Source organism: Zalophus californianus, chromosome 11 (genome assembly GCF_009762305.2).
Source record: "Zalophus californianus isolate mZalCal1 chromosome 11, mZalCal1.pri.v2, whole genome shotgun sequence".
NCBI lineage: Eukaryota > Metazoa > Chordata > Mammalia > Carnivora > Otariidae > Zalophus > Zalophus californianus.
Window position 1 is genome coordinate 76,056,290 of NC_045605.1, and position 23,848 is coordinate 76,080,137.

A 23,848-nucleotide genomic window follows, 5' to 3' on the forward strand; every position below is an offset into this window, starting at 1 on the left:
AAGACCTAAATGTGAGACAAGAGTCCATCAAAATCCTAAAGGAGAACACAGGCAGCAACCTCTTCGACCTCAGCCACAGCAACTTCTTCCTAGAAACATCACCAAAGGCAAGGGAAGCAAAGGCAAAAATGAACTCTTGGGACTTCATTAAGATAAAAAGCTTTTGCACAGCCAAAGAAACAGTCCACAAAACCAAAAGACAACAGACAGAATGGGAGAAGATATTTGCAAATGACATATCAGATAAAGGGCTAGTATCCAAAATCTATGATGAACTTATTAAACTCAACACCCAAAGAACAAATGATCCAATCAAGAAAGGGGCAGAAGACATGAACAGACATTTTTCCAAAGAAGACATCCAGATGGCCAACAGACACATGAAAAAGTGCTCAACATTGCTCTGCATCAGGGAAATCCAAATCAAAACCTCAATGAGATACCACCTCACACTGGTCAGATTGGCTCAAATTAACAAGTCAGGAAATGACAGATGTTGGCAGGGATGCGGAGAAAGGGGAACCCTCCTACACTGTTGGTGGGAATGCAAGCTGGTGCAGCCACTCTGGAAAACAGTATGGAGGTTCCTCAAAAAATTGAAAATAGAGCTACCCTACGACCCAGCAATTGCACTACTGGATATTTACCCCAAAGATACAAATGTAGGGATCCGAAGGGATACATGCACCCCGATGTTTATAGCAGCAGTGTCCACAATAGCCAAACTATGGAAAGAGCCAAGAGGTCCATCAACAGATGAATGGATAAAGAAGATGTGATATATATATATAATATATACACAGTGGAATATTATGCAGCCATCAAAAGGAATGAAATCTTGCCATTTGCAATGAGATGGATGGAACTGGAGGGTATTATAATGAGCGAAATAAGTGAATCAGAGAAAGACATGTATCATATGATCTCACTGATATGAGTGAGTCTTAATCTCAGGAAACAAACTGAGGGTTGTTGGAGTAGTGGGGGGTGGGAGGGATGGGGTGGCTGGGTGATAGACATTGGGGAGGGTATGTGCTCTGGTGAGCACTGTGAATTGTGTAGAATGTTGAATCACAGACCTGTACCTCTGAAACAAATAATGCATTTTATGTTAAAAAAAAAAAAAAGAGAAGATAGTAGGAAGGGTAAAATGAAGGGGGGGGATATCAGAGGGGGAGATGAACCATGAGAGACTATGGACTCTGAGAAACAAACTGAGGGTTCTAGAGGGGAGGAGGGTGGGGGCATGGGTTAGCCTGGTGATGGGCACCTATTGAATGGAGCACTGGGTATTATATGCAAACAATGAATCATGGAACAGTACATCAAAAACTAATGATGTAATGTGTGGTGATTAACATAATAAAATTAAAAAAAAAGGAGCAGCACAAAGGAGATCCTTATAGCTAGAATTGCTCTGAGTATTGGGCTGGTTTTTAGTCAAATGTACACATGTGATACAACACAGTGCTTGCTATACATGCACATTGTACTCATGTCAGTTTCCTGGTTTTGAGGTTGTATCAGTTATGTGAGGCATTAATCATTGGGGGAAACTGGGTGGTGGGCACATGGGATTTCTCTGCTATCTTTGCAAATTCCTAGGAATGTATAATTATTTTAAAATGAAAAGAAAAAAGATAAGTGAATACAACTTATTTAACTTTTACTCAATGCCAACTTGATTTCCTTTTATTGACTCAAATGCTGTAAAAACACAAAATCTACATTGTAGTCAATTTTTTTTAAAATGACATAGTAATAAGAGAATATTCATTCACGCTTTGGATTGAGGCAAAGACAATCAGAATAATTTACTTTAGTCCATTAGCAAATTCATAGCTATGAAGAATGTTTGGGCCTTTTACAAGACAGAATACATAGAAATTCTAGGCTCACTATTTTAAAATTTTCTTATACTTTCAAATGATCTCTGTTTTCACGATTGCTTAAACTTTAAAAGGACTAAATTCTAGAGTATTACCTCTGATCTACAATTGATATAGGTCATCACTGAACATTGTTAGAATTATTTGGAGATCCAGAGAATGCATGTGAATTAAAAATTTATGGGATGATATATTAAATTTATGATATGATCCCTAGAAATTAAGCAAAAATTAATTTTAAAATGTCAACATCTATTGAAAACTTCCCATGTATTATATTTAATTTCACTGTACTGAAACTGTGGCGTGGAGAGGTTAACTTGCTCAAATTTATATGTATCAAGCCATTAGTTTTGCATAATTGAAGAAAAAGGTTATGAAGAGTCTCTAAAATGAGACTATCTAAACTAGTTTATTGTTATATCCATAAAATTCTGGTGTTGGGTTTCTGAACCCAGGCAGGCTGATTCTAGAGCTTGCTCTCTTAATCACTCTACAATATTGCTTCTTTTAAGAATCCTATATAGAAGTACTTTTTTCCCCCTGAATTTCAGTTTCCAAACAATTGCTTCTCACATTTAGAATAGTCAGGATTGCTACTTAGTTTCTATGGTGATGTCTAGATCTTCTGAATATTGCCACATTTTTGTTTTGTTTTTGTTTTGCTGCTGGGATTTGCATCATTCATTCATCTATTTATTCATTTCATTCCATTTTGTACCATTTCATTCAATTCCTTAATGGTTGGGGTCAGGAAAGAGGCAGCCTGAGACAGGAAAGTGATGGTTATGGAAGGGGGAAATGTAGAATTGAGATTGTCCTTTGGCCTGAGACTAAGGTCAGTGACAAATGAAACATTGAAATACTCAGCAAAAAGTATGAGGAAACCTATGTGAATTTTATTTTGCAAATTGAAGATACACTCACAACTTTTGATTGAAAAGTCACAGCAAGTTCATGTTTCTTACAGTGAGAGATTGTAAAGTGACGAGCCCGGTTGCTTTTGGGACATTTAATGTATGGTTTTTTTGTACCTTCTTGTAAGTAAGCAACTGGCTGTTCTCTACCATAATTGAAAAAAATTAGGTTATGAGGAGTCAACATAAAGTGAACCTATAATAGATTCATATATTATCCTTAAGGCAGAAATGTGGATGCACAATTTATTATTATAGGCTGCTATTTTGGAATTGAGTGATCAAGATATTCGTTAGCTCAGGTGAGTTAATGGAATTCATTCAAAGTCCATAGGCAGAACACACATCAGTGAAAGAGGATTTTGAGCATATATTTACTCTTAGACTCAGTCTACCATAGTTCTTCCAACTGTTTCAGTATAGCTTTAATACCATAGATGGCATTCATCTTTTCATGGAATTTATTTTGAATACTGTAATATGAAAATTAATAGGTGTTCAAAATTCTCTTCCTTGTCTTCCTTAAGAACATAGATAAATTACTGTGGTTTTTTTTTTTTTTTTGTGGCACATTTTGCAACTTAAATTTCATAGCATTGGATGTATTTCCAAGGTGCCCTTTGATTTCTTTTTTTTTAAATGTTGATAGTACTTTTTATCTCCTATTTTCAAAACTGGTCAGCCCAACATCACCTGGGTATAATGATGCTGTTTGTGATTTTCCAGGAACCAGGTAAGTGAATTCCCAGTCTAGACATGAGTTTCAGGTCATTTTTGCTGACTGCTGCCTCTCCATAGCACCCTCCGGTACCTATCACTGGAGACCCCGGAGAAGTGACAGGGTGTCGTCTCGGGAGCATGTGCTGTGGTGTGCAATCTGTCGGGGAACATGAGGATTTAAAATCCACCAAACACCAGGCATCGCTCTTGCTTTAATTACAAGTGTTCTGTGTGTATTTATATCCATGTATGCCTTCTTTTCTTGGGTTGTAAGTACAGATCCTTAAGAATTCTGGTTTCCTAAGGTATTCACTTTATTTAATAATTTAATAAATTGATAAATTAAATAACTTAATTATTTAATAAATATTTATTTAATAATTCCAAACAAATGTTGAAAAGTCTAAAATAGCCAATTAATTCTGCCTTTCCTTGTGGTCCTGTTCAGGACACAGCATCGTTCAAAGAGTGGCGCTTTTTGTTGTTTTCTCTATAATATAGTAGTTTCTTAACCATTTCTCGCATCTCAGATTTTTTTTTTATGATTTGATAAAGCTGCCTGCAAAAGTCCCATTCTCTCCCAAGCTCTTTCTCTCTCTCTTTCTACACACACACAGACACACACACAAGCATTAACACACATGCGCATGGATGCACATACATACACACAGTTTTGCATTCAATTTCAAGTGTTTTGTAAGTCCTCTGAATTGCAGGTTTAGTATTTCTGTATTGAGAACCTAGAATTTGTGTTGTTGAAAGTGACATGCTCCCCACTTGCATTATTATTAACAGCATTCTGTCTTCCCCATGTTACTGTTAGCAGTCCCTGAGCAGCAGAGAGACCAGCTTTCTCATCAGTGAAGAACCAGCGGTAAGCAGCCATCAGCACTATACTTTCCTGCACGGACACAAATGGGGTATTATTTTGAGTCAGAGAGGGTGATGCTCTCTTTCCCAGGTCAGTTGTTTTTCACATCCTCATATGTGATAGTCGAGAATTTATTACTTTGGAAAAAAATCAGTTTCTTATGGGGAAAAAAGTAACAACAAACATATTAATGAGAAGTACACGGAAAGCATAACTATTTGCTTGCATTTTAATTTCTCAGTTTTACAAATGAGAAAAAAATGAAGGGTCTGAAAGGTTTAATGACTTCATCAAAATTATCCAGACGTTGAAGAGGCAGATCCTGGAGTAGAACTCAAGTTTCTGAATTGTGGTTTAGTATTCTTTCTTCATCTCTTCAATCCTTTTACCTGTTAAGTACATGCCTGAGAATGATCATGAAGTACAGTTTATTTAAAAATCAAATTTGAATATCAATTAAGAGGTTAGTAAAGGGATTTAAAATTTTTCACTTATTGCTTAGTAAAAAAAATGGTGCTAGAAATAGAGTTATATTCTTATACTGACAATTTTAATGGGTGAGGTTTTGCTTTTTGTTCACATACTGATCTATAATGTTCCAGAATGAAGGATGTGGGGTTCATCAAATTATAATAATTGAAACTTTGTTGGTTCTTTTTTTTTGATCATGTAAAACATTTATATGATTCCAAAGTTGAAAGCCATAGATCCAGTAAAGTTTAATGGAGCCTAAAGCTTATGCTAGTTTGGTGTCACTCTTTAAGAAGAATCATGGAACAATAATTTACTTTAAAAAAATTTACAAAATATTTAACCATGAGAACATATTGTTAGAGTGTCCTTCTAAATCCTTGGAGGGGCTGATGCAAGCAAGAAGCCCTGAAGCTTTGCCTTTATTAGCTTGGAGGTAAATCTATCTGAGGATGAAACTATGAAATGAAACATTTTCCAAGAAAATTTTCTTCCTTATTTTCCCTCTTAATCCTCTGTAGTAATCATTTTTACTTGGTTTATCCTTTTATCCTGTTAACGTATCCCTTAATAGTACATAAAATTTCTTACACCCCAAACTCGAGTATGGGTGTGTGTGTGTGTGTGTGTACATACATATGTATATTTATATTCCTCCTGCCTCTTTCACTAAAGGCAGCATACTATATATACTGTTCTGTTCCTTGGTTTTTACTTAACATAACCCAAGTTCATGCAATATTGTATATAGATTTCATTCCTATTCATTTGTATGTTGCATAATATTACATTGTGGAGGTTTAGCCTGGTGTATTCATTCAGTTCCTTTATTGATGCACATTTGAGTTGTTTTTAATCTTTTGTTATTACTGATATTGTTATAATAAATACCCTTGGGAGTCAGTCTTAATAATATTTTGGCCAGTGTTAAATAAGATTTCTGTATAAAAGAATAAACATATATGTAATTTAACCACATATTGCCAAATTCCCCTCTGTTTTGCATTTCTAACAAGTGTACGAGAATGCCTGTATGCCCACAGCCTCATAGCATGTTGTCAGGAGTTTAGATTTTTGCCTATCTGAGGTGAGATAGCTAGTGGCTGTTGGGAACTCCATCAGTTAGCTGTATCTTAGTGTAGTTTAAATTTGCCTTTCTCTCAATATGAGTGGGACATTCATCTTTTCCTATGTTGATGGTCATTTTAATTTATTTTTCTGGATAATTCTGTTCATTTATTTTGTCTATTTTCCTGTCAAACTGTTAGGTATTTCTTTTTTCTCTTGATTTTTTTTTTTTTTTGGAGCTGTTTACCTATTTATTGTTATCCCCCTGCCTGTGATGAGTTTTAAGTAATTTCCCCATTATGTCATATGCTCATAATTAAAATTCTAGATTCCAAATGATTTGAAAATGATTTATCATATTTCATTTTTTATGATGACAGTGTCTTTGGTTAAACAGCAAGCTGTGAAATTAAACAATAAGCTTCTTTTTCAAATAAACTTTTTATTTGAGTATAGGTTTAGATTTACAGAGTCATTATAGATACAGAACATAATATTTCTTACACCCCATTTCCATTTTCCCTTGTTATTAGCATCTTGCATTAGTAGGGTAAAATTAATGAACTAATATTGATACATTATTATTAACTGAAGTCCATACTTTATTCAGATTTCCTTAGTTTTTCCCTAATGTCCTTTTTATATTTCAGGATCCCATCTAGGATACTACATTGCATTTATTTATTTTTAAGTTTTTATTTTAATTCTAGTAGTGTTAACATACAGTGTTATATTAGTTTCAGGTGTATAGTATAGTGATTCAGCACTTCCATACATCACCCCCGGTGCTCATCACGACAAGCACACTCCTTAATCCCCAGCAGCTATTTCACCCATCCCTCCACCTCCTCCCCTCAGTGACCATCTGTTTGGTCTCTGTAGTTAAGAATCTGATTCTTGGTTTGTTTTTCTTTTTTCCCCTTTGCTTGTTTGTTTTGTTTCTTAAATTCCAAGTATGAGTGAGATCATATATATTTGTCTTTCTCTGACTGACTTACTCTGCTTAGCATTATACTGTGTAGCTCCATCCAGGTCATTGCCAAATGGCACAATTTCATTCTTTTTTTATGGCTGAATAATATTCCAATGTGTATATGTGCTACATCATCTTATCCATTCATCAATTGATGGGCACTTAAGCTGCTTCTGTTATCTTGGCTATTGTAAATAATGCTGCTATAAAAATAGGGTGCCATGTATCCCTTTGAATTAGTGTTTTTCTGTTCTTTGGGGAAATACTTAGTAGTGTGATTACTGGATGGTAGGGTAGTTCTATTTTTAACTTCTTGAGGAACCTCCATACTATTTTCTGCAGCGGCTGCACCAGTTTGCATTCCCACCAACAGGGCATGAGGGTTCTTTTTTCTCCACATCCTCCCCAACACCTGCTGTTTCTTGTGTTGTTGATTTTAGCCATTCTGACAGGTGTGAGATGATATCTCGTTGTAGTTTTGATTTGCATTTCCCTGATGGTAAGTGATGATGAACATCTTTTCATGTGTCTGTTGGCCATCTGGATGTCTTCTTTGGAGAAATGACTGTTCATGTTTTCTGCCCATTTTTAATTAAATATCTGTTTTTTGAGTTGTTTCAGTTTTTTTTTTTTTTTTTAAAGATTTTATTTGTTTGACAGAGAGAGACACAACGAGAGAGGGAACACAAGCAGGGGGAGTGGGAGAGGGAAAAGCAGGCTTCCTGTGGAGCAGGGAGCCTGATGCAGGGCTTGATCCCAGAACCCTGGGATCATGACCTGAGCCGAAGGCAGTTGCTTAACCACCTGAGCCACCCAGGCGCCCCTTCAGTTATTTATATATTTTGGATACTAACCCTTTATCAGATATGTCATTTGCAAATATCTTCTCCTATTCTATAGGTTGCTTTTTATTTTTGTTGATTGTTTCCTTCACTGTGCAGAAGTGTTTTATTTTGATGTAGTCCTAATAGTTTACTTTTGCTTTTGTTTCCTTTGCCCTGGGAGACTTATCTAGAGAAAATTTGTTACAGCAATGTCAAAGGGGTTACTTCCTGTGTTCTCTTCTAGGATTTCTCATATTTAGGTCTTTAATCCATTTTGAATTTATTTTTATTACACTGCATTTAGTAGGATGTCTCCTCTTGGCTGTGACAGTTTCTTATACTTTTTGTGTTTTTGATGACCTTCACAGTGTTGAGAAGTACTGATTAGGTATTTTGTAGGCTGTCCTTCAATTAGGATTTTTCTGATGTTTTTCTCATGATTAGACTGGGGTAAATATGTTTTGGGGAGGAAAACAAAGAAGTTAAGGGATATTTTCATCACATTATATCAAGGGTATGTCCTGTCAATATGACTTAACCATTCTTAATGTTATCTTTGATTGTCTGGCTTGAAATAGTGTTTGTCAGTTTGCTCTGCTATTAAGTTATTCTTTTTCTTCTCCCTTTCTATACTATATACTTCAGAAGAAAGTCAATCTATGAAGCCTACACTTAAGGACTGGGGGTTGTGCTTCAGTGAATGAATTATTTAGAATTCTTCTGTATGGGAAGTTTATCTCTCATTCATTCAGTCATTCATTTATATCAGGATTGACTCATGGATATTTATTTTCTATTTTGTGTTATAAATCCAATACTGTTGTATTTATTTCGTTGCTCAAATTGTTGTAGCTGTGGCTATTGGGAACTTTCTTGATTGACCTATATCCTTTTGACATTGCCTATTAATTTTGTTTTGCTTTGTTTCTAGCATTTACTTTGTGGCACTGCAAAGTGCTCTATGCTCATTTTATACTTTCCCTACTATCAGTCCTGGAATCAACCATTTCTCCAGGGAAATTTTCTTTTAATGTCCCAAAAATATCACAAAAGAAGAATCTGCATCATTCAGGGTCCTATTAGCCATACTCAGAGTAGGATAATTTGGGGAGGTGTTAATGAAAACTTTTTACAAATAGGGGGGGCTAGAGAATCCTGCTATATATAGATCTAGTATCCATGCATCTATTATCATTGATAGCACTGAAGGGAATAGAAAGAGAGCATCATGTACTGAAGACATTCTTGAAAGGCTCATTGACCTTCAATGGAGAGATACAGCCTTCCTGAAGCTAACGTTGGGAAGGAAGACACTCATTCTCTTCCTTCTCTCTAATCACAGAAGCCAGAAGTCTAGGGAGTTCTTTGATATCTATACCAGTCATCATCACAAGAAGAAGCAGGGTAGAGAGGGATAGAAAGGGGATCTGCTGGGATGAACCAAAGATATCCAGCAGAATATCATTGCACATATTTTCTTTTTGGGGAATAAAAAGAAACCCTTTGGTTCCTATCATTTTTATTATGATAGAACTTCAATATTAATGATTCTATAAATACAGAAGAATTAACATAATTTAACATTTCGTTTGAAATAGTCAACAGTGGATTTGATTGAGTAGCTAGCTAAGTGGCTACCTAAATTGCTAGAAGATACTAAAAGGACACTAAAGCCATTAAATGAAATTCAGGAAAATAGAGAAAACTGTACCTAAGAAAACTTGTCTCGGAGTGAGTACCATTTGTGTTTGGGGATATAATTTGAAAAGTACTAAAGAGGGAGGAATGGGAATTGGAAAGTCATAGTAGAGGCATGCTTTAGGAACAACAAACAGGACAGATTCTGAAGGGATGTGGGTCTTTAACCTCAGGGATGGTATTCCAGATTTAACAACTTATATGGCACAGAAGCTACCTTTAAATAAGTAGGCCAGAACCAATCAGTATAAGTGTAGCATAGTATTTATAATTGATATATGTATAAATTTAGATATAACTACAGAGCCCAGGTATTTTAATTCACTGTCCTGGTGATTTCATGTAGTTTCATGGCTTTAAATGCCACCAATATACTGTCAACTTTCAAATTTAAGTTTCCAGTATAGACATCTCTCCTGAACTTAAGATTGAAATATCCAATAGCTTTCCCATCATATGCACTTGAATATCAAAAGACATCTCAAGATTACTATGTCTAAAATGTAATTTTTTTCTTCCTCCATAAGAAAGCTCCCTGTTGAAGAGTTTCATATCACAGCTACACATAGTCCAAACTTCTAGTTGTTCAGGCCAAAAACTTTAAAAAATTCTCATCTTTATTATTTATACATTACATACAATGAGATGCACTATTTTAAGTGTATGGTTTGATGAGTTTTAATAAGCCACAAAAATCAAAATACAGATTTCTGTTACCTCAAAAGTGTCCTTTTGCTGTTTCACCTCTGCTCTAGGCAACCAATGATTTGGTTTCTTGTTTCTAAAGTTGTATGTGAATAGAATCAGACTCTATATACTATTTTGTGTCTGGCTTCTTTTGTTCAGCATAATGTTGCTGACGTGCATCCAGAACTTCAAATGATACTGATAAATTGTATCTTGTTGAATATATCTGTAGCTTTTTATTCAATTTATTTTGTTTTATTGATAAATAGTATTTAATTTAAGGCTATGCCAAAATTTGTTTATCCACCTGTTTTTTTTTTTTTTTTTAGATTTTATTTATTTGAGAGAGAGAGAGCATGAGAGAGAACATGAGTGGGGGTGGGACAGAAGGAGAAGCAGACTCCCTGCTTAGTAGGGAGCCCAACTTGGGGCTTGATCCCAGGACCCTGGGATCATGACCTGAGCCAAAGGCAGGGACTTAACCAACCTAGCCACCCAGCTGCACCCCCCATTCACCTGTTGATGGATATTCTTATTGTTTTCAATTTGGGGACCATTATAAATGAAGCTGTTATGAACATTCATGTACGACATACATAATTTGTATAGACATATATTTTAATTAATCTTGGTTAATTTCTTAGGAGTAAAACTTCTGGGTCTTATGAAAGAATATGTGTAAATTTACATGGAATTGCTGAACTATTTGTAAAAGTGGTTCTGCCATTTTTCTTTCCTACCAGTAACGTATGAGAGTTCTAGTTGTTCTATACCCTCAGCCGCACTTGATATTGTTAGCTTAGTGGAAGATAGTGGTATCATATGATTTCAATTCTCATTTCCCTGATAAATAATGATGTTACACATCTTTTCATGGGCTTATTGGCCATTCATATATCTTCTCTGTGAACTATCCTTTCAAATCTTTTGTGTATTTTTAAAAATCAAGTTAACTTCCTGTTGACTTGGAAGAGTTGTTTATGTACTCAGTATGCAAGACCTTTGTGAGCTGTTTTCTTTTTTTTTTTAAAGATTTATTTATTTGAGAGAGACAGAGAATGAGAGGTAGAAAGCACGAGAGGGAAGAGGGTCAGAGGGAGAAGCAGACTCCCTGCTGAGCAGGAAGCTCGATGTGGGACTCGATCCCGGGACTCCAGGATCATGACCTGAGCTGAAGGCAATCGCTTAACCAACTGAGCCACCCAGGACGCCCGACAGCTGTTTTCATTGCAAATATTTTCCCCCAGTCTGTGACTTTACTTAAAATATTTTAACAAAATTTTGAAGGATTTGGAGTTTAATTTCTCATCTTTTTCTTTTATGATCCATGATTTCTGTGTTCTATCTAAGAAATATTTGTTTGTACTAAAATAAGAGAGATTTTCTGATTTTCCTATTTTATAGTTTTACTTTTGGCCTGTGATCTATTTGGAGGTAACTTTTGTAGGTGACTTGTGGTGAGGATTGAAGTTTATTTTTAATATAAATACAGCACTATCTGTTCATATGACTATCCTTTTCTCATAAATTACACTGGGACTTCAGTGGAAAATCAGTAGGCTGTGTATACGTGAGTTTACATCTAAACTCTCTATTCTGTCCCATCATCTGTCTATTCTTATGCCAGTATTATACTGTCTTGTTTACTTCCACTTTAGAGTAAGTATTAACATCAGGCAGAGTGTTATTCCTACTTTGTTCTTCCTTATCAAAATTGTTTGGCTATTTTAGATTCTTTGCATTTCCATATACATTTTAGAATCACCTTGATAATTTCTAAAAAAAAATTAAATCTTACTGGTATTTTGATTGGTATGGCATAGAGTTTTAGATAAATATTTTTAAAGATTTTATTTATTTATTTGACAGAGAGAGAGACAGCGAGAGAAGGAACACAAGCAGGGGGAGTGGGAGAGGGAGAAGCAGGCTCCCCACTGAGCAGGGAGCCCAATGCGGGGCCCGATCCCAGGACCCTGGGATCATGACCTGAGCCTAAGGCAGATACTTAATGACTGAGCCACCCAGGGGCCCCAAGTTTTAGATAAATTTGAGAAGAATCTGTATCTTAATAATACTGATCTTTCAATACATGAACATGGAATATATCTCTTTATTTTGATCTTCTTTAATCCATCTCAGCAACATTTTCATTTTCAGTATATGTCTTGCACATCTATTGTTAAATTTGTTCATAGATGCTTTATATTTTTGATAATCTTATAAATTTTTTTCAATTTTCAACTAGACCTTTATATGTACAAATGCAAAGTTTAAAGCATATGGGATATCCTAAAGCACCATACTCTGCCACATGAATAGTACGGGCACCAAGGCAGTAGAATGGCAGAAGACCCAGAGCTTTCACTATGTGCAGGTCATTCACAAAGGAAGTCAGATGGGCCTTGAGAAAAGTGAGGTTTCCACGTATGAAATGGAAACATACAGAAGGCTCTCTGCTACATTTTTTTAACCTCTTAATTTTAGGCTTATTCAACATGTGAGCATCATTTTATGTGGTCTCAGTGAACAAAAAATAATGGTAGTAGTATTAGAAAATATTTCCTCTAAGGTTTTTTTTTCTGTATTAGTTGTTACAGTATTTAATATAACATATTCAGACACCTCACTAGACTGATATTCATTGTTATAAAATTCTTAGCCAGTCTGTTCCTTGTTTAGAGTGCCAAACACAGCATATTTGATACTTGATACTTGAAATAGTTAATTTTTTTTAACATAGCTCCCCTGCATGACAAAATATATTTCAGGCTTAATCATGAAATGAGTAATAATGTTGGCCAAAAAATAAATACATCAGTGAACATTTTATATTACTGCATTTCATTTCATATATATATATATACATTTTATATTATTGCATTTCATATATTATTGCATTCCATTTCATATATATATATATATATATATATAGTCTTGCTAGTTAAAAAATAAAAATTAAAAGTAAATATGTTATTACAAAAAATAATGACTATCTTAACATTGTATTAGTTGAATTTTTGGAAAAAAGGGAGAAACTGTATTGCTGCATATTGGTCTGTTTCAGCAATGAATTGCAGTTCTTTTTTGGGAGCCTTATGCAAATGTGTCATTGGTGTATTTAAAATTGAGCTTTGCATATTTATAGTTAATAGTGTATAGCCAAATTTGTCAAATATACTCGTGGTTTATAAAAATAATACATTTTATTAATTTTAACTTCAAAAATTTCTCCTATGAAGCAACGGATATACAAATAGTTAGGAAAAGTCTTAAGCATAAGGAAGGGTATTAGAGATTCATAAAATCCTATTTCACAGTAAATTCCTAAGAAATCATAATACTATGCATGTCTTCAATTTTATTATTTTATTTATTTATTTATTTGATAGAGCGAGAGAGCACAAGCAGGGGGAGCAGCAGAAGGAGAGGGAGAAGCGGGCTTCCCACAGAGTAGGGAGCCCGATGTGGGGCTCGATTCCAGAACCCTGGGATCATGATCTGAGCCGAAGGCAGACATTTAACCGACTGAGCCACCCAGGCACCCCACATGTCTTCAGTTTTAGAGATCTGTTCTTTCTGCTTTCAGATGTCTTCACAGTGGAAAAAAAATTCCACTAGAAGGATCTTCACCAGAAAATTCATCCTAAATTCTGTTTGGAAAAAACTTCCAAAGTTTTTCTTCTGCGAAAAAACACCAAAACCAAAACAAAGAAAATGAATAAATGAGAGTAAACATTGACATTATTTGTCCCATTACTATAGAATGAGTGTTGGGACACCTGGGTGGCTCAGTCAGTTAAACATCTGACTCTTGATTTCGTCTGGGGTCATAGTCTGAGGGACATGGGATTGAGCCCTGCGTTGGGCTCCATGTTCAGTGGGGACTCTGCTTGGGATTCCCTCTCTCCCTCTCCCTCTGCCCCTCCCCTGCTTGTGCTCTCTTTCTCTCACAAATAAATAAATAAATGAATAAAATCTTAAAAAAAAAAAGGGGGAGTGTCTACTTCTTGGTGAAACTGATTGAGGAATTCAGACATTGAAATTTTGATTTTTCTTGCCATGTAAGACCAGAATCTTTGTCCTTTTCCTAACATTCTTCTCATAAATTGGATTCTCTTTTTATGTGCAAACATCCATTTCCTTAAATTTTTTGCTACATGGTTAATTGTTCCTCTGTGATTTTTATGTGTTGGTCTTCGAGGAACAGTCTTAAAGCTTGGTGTTTCACTGTACATTCTTAAGGTCCATTGCAAGTATTTGCAAATATTTCTGTGTCTGATTAATCCATCTAATACTTCAAACTAGAAAAATAGAAAGGAAATTCCACATGGCTGTTATTGTATATTTTGAAGCTACAGTTTAAGCACAGGAATATGTAGACCACAGAGGCTGGGTATATGAAATGCACTCAAAGCAATCTTCAAGGAAGTTACACATATACTGTCAAAGCAAAGTCTGTTGCTGAATCCACAAGCATCGGCATATCCAGACACGGATCTGAGGATTCTCCAAATTAACTTCCATTTACTAAATTGAAGCTTACATATACAATATTAAAAACTCATCAGAAACTTAGCAATTGTTTAGGATTTAGATATATTTTTCAAGAAGGAATATTTTACCAATTTTGTAAGAATTTGCTAGTAGTTGACTTTTTGTTGTTTTTATTATTTTTTTGGGTGAACACCAAGGGTTTGCAAGCCTTTTGTGTACCTAGCTGGTTATATGTCTTTATTACTGATAACTTGCTGATAATTAATAAGAATCTACCTGATAACATTAAATATACAAAGTACCCAGTGTTTGGCATAAATTAAGATTGGTAGGTACTGTTTAATTACTGTGGTTTTTGTTTAAATTTAGAACTCATGTAGGGTCCACTCAGTAAGTGGGTTTTATAGTTTGTAGATTGAGTATCTACATCCTTATCATCAAGGGTTAATGTAGATTTAAATGTGAAATCGAAGTCTCAAAAGCAACTGGACTTTTTCTTGCTTAGAAATTCAGAGTGTTGAATGGCTTGTTGTATTACAACTCCATGAATTATATTGATTTTCATTCGCTTACAGTATACGTTCCAGAATTGTCTATGATTTTGGACTTTCATGCCCTGCCTCATCTGTTGCCAATGATCTAGTAGCTGAGACAGCAATCTCTCAAGAGCTTCCTGCTATACCATACTGAGTAGTGCCTGTATTGGTCAGTAGCTGGCCTATTGAAGACATTCATAAATTGCCAAGGAATGGTGTGAGAAAAAGGAAATACATAGAGGAAGAGGCATGCAGATGAGTGATCAAAATTATATATAATGAGAGAAAGATACTATTAACAACTATGTAGCACCAATAATACAGGTTATCAACTCTATTCCTAGACAAAGGACTCTAAAGTGTCTTCTTACGAATAAATTAGAGTAAATTTAATGAATTGAAATTACATAGAGAAAACTTTTTATGAAAAGCTTGTAAATATGAAAATTTATTTTATTATGGTAATATTATGGAAAAGGCAAGAAAAATGTGTATGTTAAATATAATGATTTACTATATTAAAAAATTCAGTGCTTAGAGAAAGCCAGAAATAAGTACATCAAATAGTTACTAAGGTAACAAGGAAATAGCAGTGATTTTAAAAATACCTTTTCATTAGTTTCAGTGTTACCCATTTTTTAATAAAAAAGCAAATATAATTTAGCACATGATGGAAATATATAATAAAGTTATTAATTCTATAATTTTTATCTCTAGATTGTAATTTTATCTTTTTGTAATCAAGTCCTTTGGTGGTGATCTTGTAATATATTTAAAATCAAGTTTAAAAAATATTAACTGTTGAGTCAGTATGCTTTCAGACCAAATGCTGGTATTGATCCCATTGGTTTTTATATTGTGAAGATATCATATGTATTGGAAAGCTGCAGACTAACTTGATATTTGATGTATTTTTTGCAGAAGGCTTTTCAGGAATCATCTAGGTAACTTTTTAAACCCTGCACTCTTAGCAGCTCTTAAATGTATGATACTTAGTTAATTCATGACCATAGGGCCAACTTAAGATTTTATTTATTTATTTGAGAGAGAGAGAGAGAGAGCACACACAAGCAGGGGAACAGGGCAGAGGGAGAGGGAGAAGCAGACTCCCCACTGAGAAGGAAGCCTGACGTGGGACTCGATCCTAGGACTCTGAGACCAGGGCTTGAGCTGAAGGCAGATGCTTAACCGACTGAGCCACCTAGGCACCCCCTGGGCCAACTTATTCTATAGGCACAGTGGGTACTGTGCCTACTAGGCCCACGACACTTTTTGGAGTCCATGGAAATGTTTTAATTTTAATTTCTTCTAAAATCAGAATTAAAGAAACAAAAAAACCCATAAATATAATTGTGTATATGAATATATATATATACACACACATATATGTATATTCATTTATTTCTTTTTATTTTTAAAATTTTTCTAAAGAGTTTACTTATTTATTGGTCAGAGAGTGAGAGCAAGCTCAAGCAGGGGGAGCAGAAGAGGGAGAGGGAGAAACAGGCTCCCCACTGAACAGGGAGCCCAATGCAGGGCTGGATCCCAGGACTCCAGGGTCGTACCTGAGCCGAAGACAGATGCTTAACCAATTGAGCCACCCAGGCTCAATTTAAAAAAAAAAAAATTTTTTTTTAATGGTGGAAGGATCCCACAAAAAGCAAATAGGCCAGACAGAGCCCATGAAAGTTATAATGTGTTCCTGCATGACGTCTTAGTGCACGACTTTTTCCTTTCCCTTAATAATTCTATAACGAATTTAGGAAAAACATCTGAGAATAACAGTAACCTGTGGATCTCATGAAAGATCCTAAGAAAATCAAAGTGCTAAGATGAAAAATGTCAGCCCAGCAGAAAAATGCATTTTAAAATATGCCTTATGCAGGATGCCTGGGTGGCTCAGTTGGTTAAGCATCTGCCTTCAGCTCAGGTCATGATCCCAGGGTCCTGGGATCGAGTTCCACATTGGGCTCCTTGCTCAGCTGGGAGCCTGCTTCTCCCTCTGCCTGCCGCTCCCCCTGCTTGTGCACCCTCTCTCTCTTTCTCTGACAAATAAATAAATCTTTAAAAAATTAAAAAATAAAAGGATTTAAAAATAATAATAAAATAAAATATGCTTTATGCAGTGACCAGCGTCCATCTTGTGTCTCTTGTGTTCTTAATCAACAGCAGTATTAACTTGACTATACATAGTTGGTCCTTTGTTTATAGAGCAGCGAGTTTTCACTCCAGTACTCACCTCTGCTTAGATCTCTAGCTTATTTTAAGAAAACAACAGTTTCAGCAAAACCTTTTCCATGACAAGGAGTAAAACTTTTTATTGACAGTTTTATTAGAGTATTTATATTCCATTATATTATAAAATACAGCACTTGCCTTTGTGTGCCATTGTTTGATTTTCTTTCAAATATTATTGATTTTCCCAGATGTTTTAGGTAATTGCCTTGGTGTTTTAAAAATAGCGGTCATAGTGACTAAAGATTGAAGACAACTCAGCATTTAAATAACCAAATGTCTTTCCCTTTCTTTACCCCAGTATTTTGGGAGGCTATGAAATATTTTAAGCTATTAGGTGAACTTTCCATACCATACAGTATAATTGTAGTGCTTTTACTTTCTTTGCCTGATACATATGGGCATACTTAATATTTTACTTTATTTTCCATTATTCTCATGTTTTTCTTCATTTTTTTTCTCTCTCCTTTCTTCCTTAATTCAGTTCCACAAATACATATTATTTAAAGTTACTGTATAAAGAACTTAGGGAAATTTACTTTGAAGTCTCATTTTTCCCCCTTCCATTTATTCTTTATTGTTTTCTTCCTATATTTGTTCTTCTTTCCCTCTTACCAGCTTCTCCCACCCTCCAACTTTTTAAAATTTTTTTATTTAAATTCAGTTAGCCCAACATATAGTACATCATTAGTTTCAGATGTAGTGTTCAATAATTTATCAGTTGCATACAATACCCAGTGCTCATCACATCGTGTGCCCTCCTTAATCCCACCTGCCAGCTTTAAATGCCACACACACACACACACACACACACACACACACACACACACACGTACCTGAGTGATCATACTGAAGGTTTGTGTATTTGCGTGCCTGTGTTTTGGGAATCTTTAATGTCAGGCAGGATTTGCTAACTTTCTGTTGATTGTTTCACAGTCTGCAAAGCGATTCAATTTGTTCCTGAGAAGACGTCTTATGGTAAAACAAGTGCTGAATGATGCTGCTTATGCTTTGGATGGCTGCAGTAATAGCCCCAGTCACTTTTATTCCAATGTATACCTGTGATTTGGAGGGAGTTTGTCACTGATTCCCAGTCCCCAGGCAACTGAGATTTTAGAATGGTGATTCTTAATTGTTTCTGGATCTGATTAGAACTGTGGACCCTCTTTCTAAAAAATATATATGTGTGTCTATTCATATACATATAATTTATGTATATATTATATATAATTATATTTGGTGTGCATACATATTTATATGTATTATATGTACTAATATACTGTAATATTTATATTTGGTATATATAGTATATATATTTCTATTTGGTATCTACATATGTATACACACACACATATATATATTACATACATATACACACACATACACACAATTTGCCTACAGTTTTAGAAGTTTATGAGCTACCAGGGATCCTGGACAATGAACCTTAGAACAATTACCTCATTCAAAGAAAAGCCACCCAGATGTTTGCCTCATTATAAATTGGCATTTCTAAGAACAAATCAAATATAAATACAGACACATATACACATTGCAAGATATTATCTTATTGTCATGTCTTGAGCAAAACAGAAGACTGATGTTTTTTAATAGCCTTCAGTTATATGTAACAAAATTATCAGGCTTTTCTCCCCTAGTTTGCTTCAACCAGTTTTTTGTTAACAGTACTAAGACATGTGCCTCATGGTGATCGACAAGGTTACCAGTGATTTCTCCATATTTTTAAACATTTTACTGTTAATATTAGAGCATGACATCATGGTGGAAGTTTGGGTTTTCCTAGGTAGCACTTGGCTTTCAGAAGGGAGGTATATATACCTATTTTGACTGAACACTCAGAAAAATTAGAGTCACTATTCATCTAGTTACTTTGTTTATTCCCTAATAGTCAAATACTCTGAGTGTGATTTTTGTTGATTTCTATGTGTACGTCCTCTGTTGTTAGAACTTCTCTGTGGACCTAGATTTAGCTTGCCAAACAATAAAAACTTTTGTAAATATATATTGTTTTAAAAATAATCTCTACCATGCAAATTTCGGCTGTCACAAACTAAGAACAAAAGAATTATTGGTTTCTTTTTTCACCTAATTTTTTGCTTTGATTATATTTAGTCCAATTAGTCCTTCCCCGCCCCCCCCCCCCCCCCCGCTCCAGTTTGGCTTCCATGAGTTTTGGTGGATTTCATAAAATATTTTAATGTTATGATGATTTACAAGAGCTCAAATGATTTTTTTGTTTTGATTGCTTTTCCTTTCTGTAGTGATTTATATAAATCAAGAGGTAACATGATAACAGTAAGTTTTCTCAGCTTCTTTTACTTACTTTTAGGAAAATGGAGATGATTATGCATCTTTTGTTAGGGTGCAGAGAACTCAGACATAACATTTGAATTACTATATTTTGATACTGACTGTCTAGACTCCCTGGGTGTATCTTGTTTTTTTATTTTCCCACTCATTTCCTCCTGTACAATGGGAGCTAGTTCTTCCCAAGACACATCAGCTCTGCCTTCATTTAGATAAAATACAGTTACTTTGTTCAAAGACCAGGTCAGACATGAAATTTTTGTCTTATACCTGACTGATCTATATCCATTCCTTTTTAGGGGAGGTCTCCCTGGCCTGCCTTGGGTGAAAAACAGCATAGAATACCATAACAAAAACTCATAAACTAACATAAATACCAGTTATGAAAAGTAAAAAAACACCCAGTTCTCCATTCACAGGTTAGCTGAAGCAATTGGAAAATTGCCTATGTTAAGTTATAACTGCATCACAGGGTGAGAGAGATCACTGACATCTACTGCATTATCTGTTTGCCATCATTCTAAGTATTATATGTGGGCTATTCCAAATATTACATATTATATATTATAAATAAACTTTGGGGAAGACCAAATCAGTCAAACATGAGATCTCTTCTTTTGAAGCTCTCTAGTGTTTTTGTGGTTTTGAAAGGGAAGGAATTGTTGAGCCATAGAACAAGGGAACATTGAATTTGTCAGTTTGACTATTATACTGAGAGAATTGATAACACAGATTCTAAACAAAGGATGGATTCTGGTTGACTTAGGGACTGGTGTTGAAAGGAGATCTGCATGAGCGTTTACTTGTAGTAAAACCAGCTGGCAAGCTACCTGCTTTCTCATTTTTAACTGCACCTTGATTTTATTTTAACCCTTCCAAAGTTGAATTAGAAAGTGGTGATTTTATGAAAACAGTATAAGCATGAGTCATCAATTAATTTTCTTATGAGATGCATTAATTGGTCTATAATTACACCCCCAAAGTAATGTGTGAACATGAATTATCTGTTGGACTAATTGGTATGTTCTTTAATGAAGATAACAAGTCTCCCTCTGAATATGCATTTTGGGATCAATGTATACATATATTCATTTTACATTTTGGTATAATTGCATCATTTTTGTTGTGTATGCATGTAGTTAATGCTTAGCTTCATCTTGGGTCTTTCTTGTATATATATCTCCTTTATGGAATTTCACTTTCTAAAACAAACATAATCTGTTGATAAAAACTCTGGTGATTTGTCTTCACCTGCCATTTCAGGACTGAGAAAAAAAATTAGACCAAATTTTAGCTAATTCTTTTCATGTTTTTGCCACTTGAAAATAAAACTGTGAAAGCTGTGTCATTCATGTCTTCTGCAGTTTAAAAAAGATGAACAAAGCAAAGATTCTATCTTCTTCCGAGATGGGATTAGGCAAATTGATTTTGTGCTCTCCTATGTTGATGACATAAAGAAAGAAGCGGAATTAAAGGCGGTAAGTACTTGGGTGAGAGAAATGGAATCATTAAAAGAAGCAATTTCTATAATTCAGCAGGGTTGTTCCCATGGAATTGTAAAAGTCAGAGGCCTCTCAAATGTTACTGAAAGCTGAGAGTAGGGGAGAAGATCTAAGAATGGATTGGATGTGTAAAGTCAGTTTGTGTTTTTGGACTATTTTGAACCCTACCTTCTTTATCTTTTTCCAAATGACTGGTATATTTTTTATGTAGCTCCACAACATTAAATGTGACCTCCAAAATTTGAGGGGTATGTCTGAATATATTTATTTTTTGTAGGCAGTTTTCATTTTGAAAATGTATGGCTAAACCATGCTGTCTGAAATAGCCTTCACATAATGCTCTATTCCTTATCCTGTTTTCTTTTCATTATAACACATCTCTTTCTGACTTATATGTATTCATTGTTTAACTTGTTTGCTGTGTCCAACACCATAAATTAGATTCATGAGACCAAGGACTTTGTCTTTTTCACTGCGGTGTACCCAGATGCCTAAAACAGCGGTGGCAGTATCGTGGCTGTTCAATAAATATTGGATATTTGAAATAGTGAATTAATAAATGAATCCATACATGTAAGCATGTATATACATTTACTAACATACTTACATGGGAAATAAATATCATATAAAATAAAAATAAAGAACAATAGATATTATCCTGTAAGACCCTATTCCTTTCTTCCACCCTTTTCTCCTGGAAGCTCAACCATCAGGCCCCTGAAATCCACCCACAGTTATCATTTTCCTTTTCTCTGGGCTCTTCATTGAGGTTCATTGCCTTCTCTGAGTCCTCTCAGGTGGTGGTTGATTTTCACGCATAGGACCTTTTTCTGGTAAATGGCTGCCCTCCCCCCATCTAATTGTTGATTACAGTCTGTTCTTCCTCATCCCTAAAATTCCCCAAGCTTTAGCTCCAATCAGATTAATCATTGCCCTGCTTTGTTGCTGTCATTAATCTTTCTCTGGGTCTTCTGTTTTATTTCTCAACAGTTTGAGCTCCTGGTTCACTCTCATTCTTTCCACCAATATTCTCAAGTTATTGATTATTGCAATGAGTACACAATAACTATTTTTTTAATATTGTTTTATTATGTTATGTTAATCACCAACAGTGTAGGAGGGAACACAGATGAGTATTTTATCGTCCTACCCCCTTTCTTCCTTGAACTCCCCTTTCCATTTATCTTAGTCTCTGGATCAGCCATTCACTTACCTAGAACTTGTCATTACTGATAACTACAAGTCTTTATCATCTCATTGCAGGCATCTAACTATCTGACCTCCTCAAATATTTTGGACCAATACTCTTCCTTCTAGCAGGACCAGATAAGATACAAATACCTTAACCCCCTTTTCACTGCTGGTTCTTTTCCACTGCTTTCCTATGCTGATCCAGCTTAACTCTAATGGTCAACAAATGTAATCACTCTGTTACCTATGCCTTCAGACCCCTGCCCCTCCCTCACTTGTGCTTCCTTGGTAAAACAGCACCTGCAGTTAAACTCACCTTTCCACTGACGGTGTACCGGAACCCGGCAGAAAGAAGGACATGCAGTTCACTTACAGATTTTACCTCATGTTTGTGCCCGTGGACCTCAGCAGAGTGAAGTTAATCATGCCTCAGCAGTCATGCTTCACCTCCTTATTCAGTCCATTTTTCCACTCTCCAAGAACAAAAACCTTCACTTGATCTCAGTTTCCCTGCCAGCTACTCTTCTTTTCTCAAATTCTTTTCTGTCCCATTTTCTCTTAAACCCATTCCCATCAGGCCATCACCTCAACCATTCTGCTCATTTTTGTATAAATAAATCCAGTGATCAAGTCTCAACCCACATCTTACTTGACCTATTAGCAGCATGTTTCTCATTTCCTTCTCGTATGTATGTTCTTCACTTGAATTCCAGAACTCCATATCCTCTTGGTTTTTCTCTTATTTCATTTGTTGTTCCTTCTCAATCTCTTCTTCTCCCTGATCCTTTATTATTGTAGTGCCTCAGGGTCCAATCCATAATCCTCTTCTTTTCCCAGCCTGTATGCAGTTCTTTGATGAAACATTCTGTCTCACAGTTATAAAACCACATCTGTGCTAATTCCAAAGTTCACCTTCCAGTCCATTCTTCTCTTCCACATGACTATTTTGTGTCTCTGCTTGGAAGTCTTATAGACATCTCAGACTTGCCATGTCCAGAATGAGCTCCTGAACATCCCCTGCCCCTCCTAAAATCCTGATGTATCTACAGGTCTTCCCCATCTCCAGTCACTGATCCTACATTTCAATAGTTGCAAAGGATGTAATTTACAATGTATTGCTAATGGTCCAGTTAAACCACTTTTTAGCATGTATCCATAGAACTTCAGTATCATGGGAATTTGATACCCACCATTATTCATTTAAAAAAATGAGTTTATGAAGAAATCCTTCTTCCACACTTGAAATTTTACATCATTTATTTTTCTCCTTCATCTAAAATTTCCATCCCATTTTCCCCACTTAAATTTTTCCCGAAGTAAATATTTTACCTTTGGGAGTCTCTTGTTTGTTCAATTGTAAGTGTGCTGCAACAAATATATGTATACACATTGAAATGTTTTTATTTCCCTTAACCAGAACAGTCTAAGCCTTAAACTTTTTCTTCTG

At 35.2% G+C, this 23,848-nt stretch overlaps 1 protein-coding gene across 3 annotated transcripts in view; it reads left to right on the forward strand.

Annotated features, from left to right (window-relative positions):
- The window catches only part of ANO5 (anoctamin 5), a 109,892-nt gene that overhangs the window by 19,659 nt on the left and 66,385 nt on the right, over positions 1-23,848 (forward strand). The window contains exons 3-5 of one of the 3 annotated variants that reach the window (XM_027578723.2): positions 4,350-4,400; positions 18,320-18,361; positions 21,073-21,186. In XM_027578723.2, the coding sequence (XP_027434524.1) occupies positions 4,350-4,400; positions 18,320-18,361; positions 21,073-21,186 (207 nt within the window). Of the gene's footprint in view, positions 1-4,349; positions 4,401-18,319; positions 18,362-19,662; positions 19,697-21,072; positions 21,187-23,848 lie in introns of those variants that run through there. The other 2 variants (XM_027578724.2, XM_027578725.2) reach the window with 2 other exon arrangements.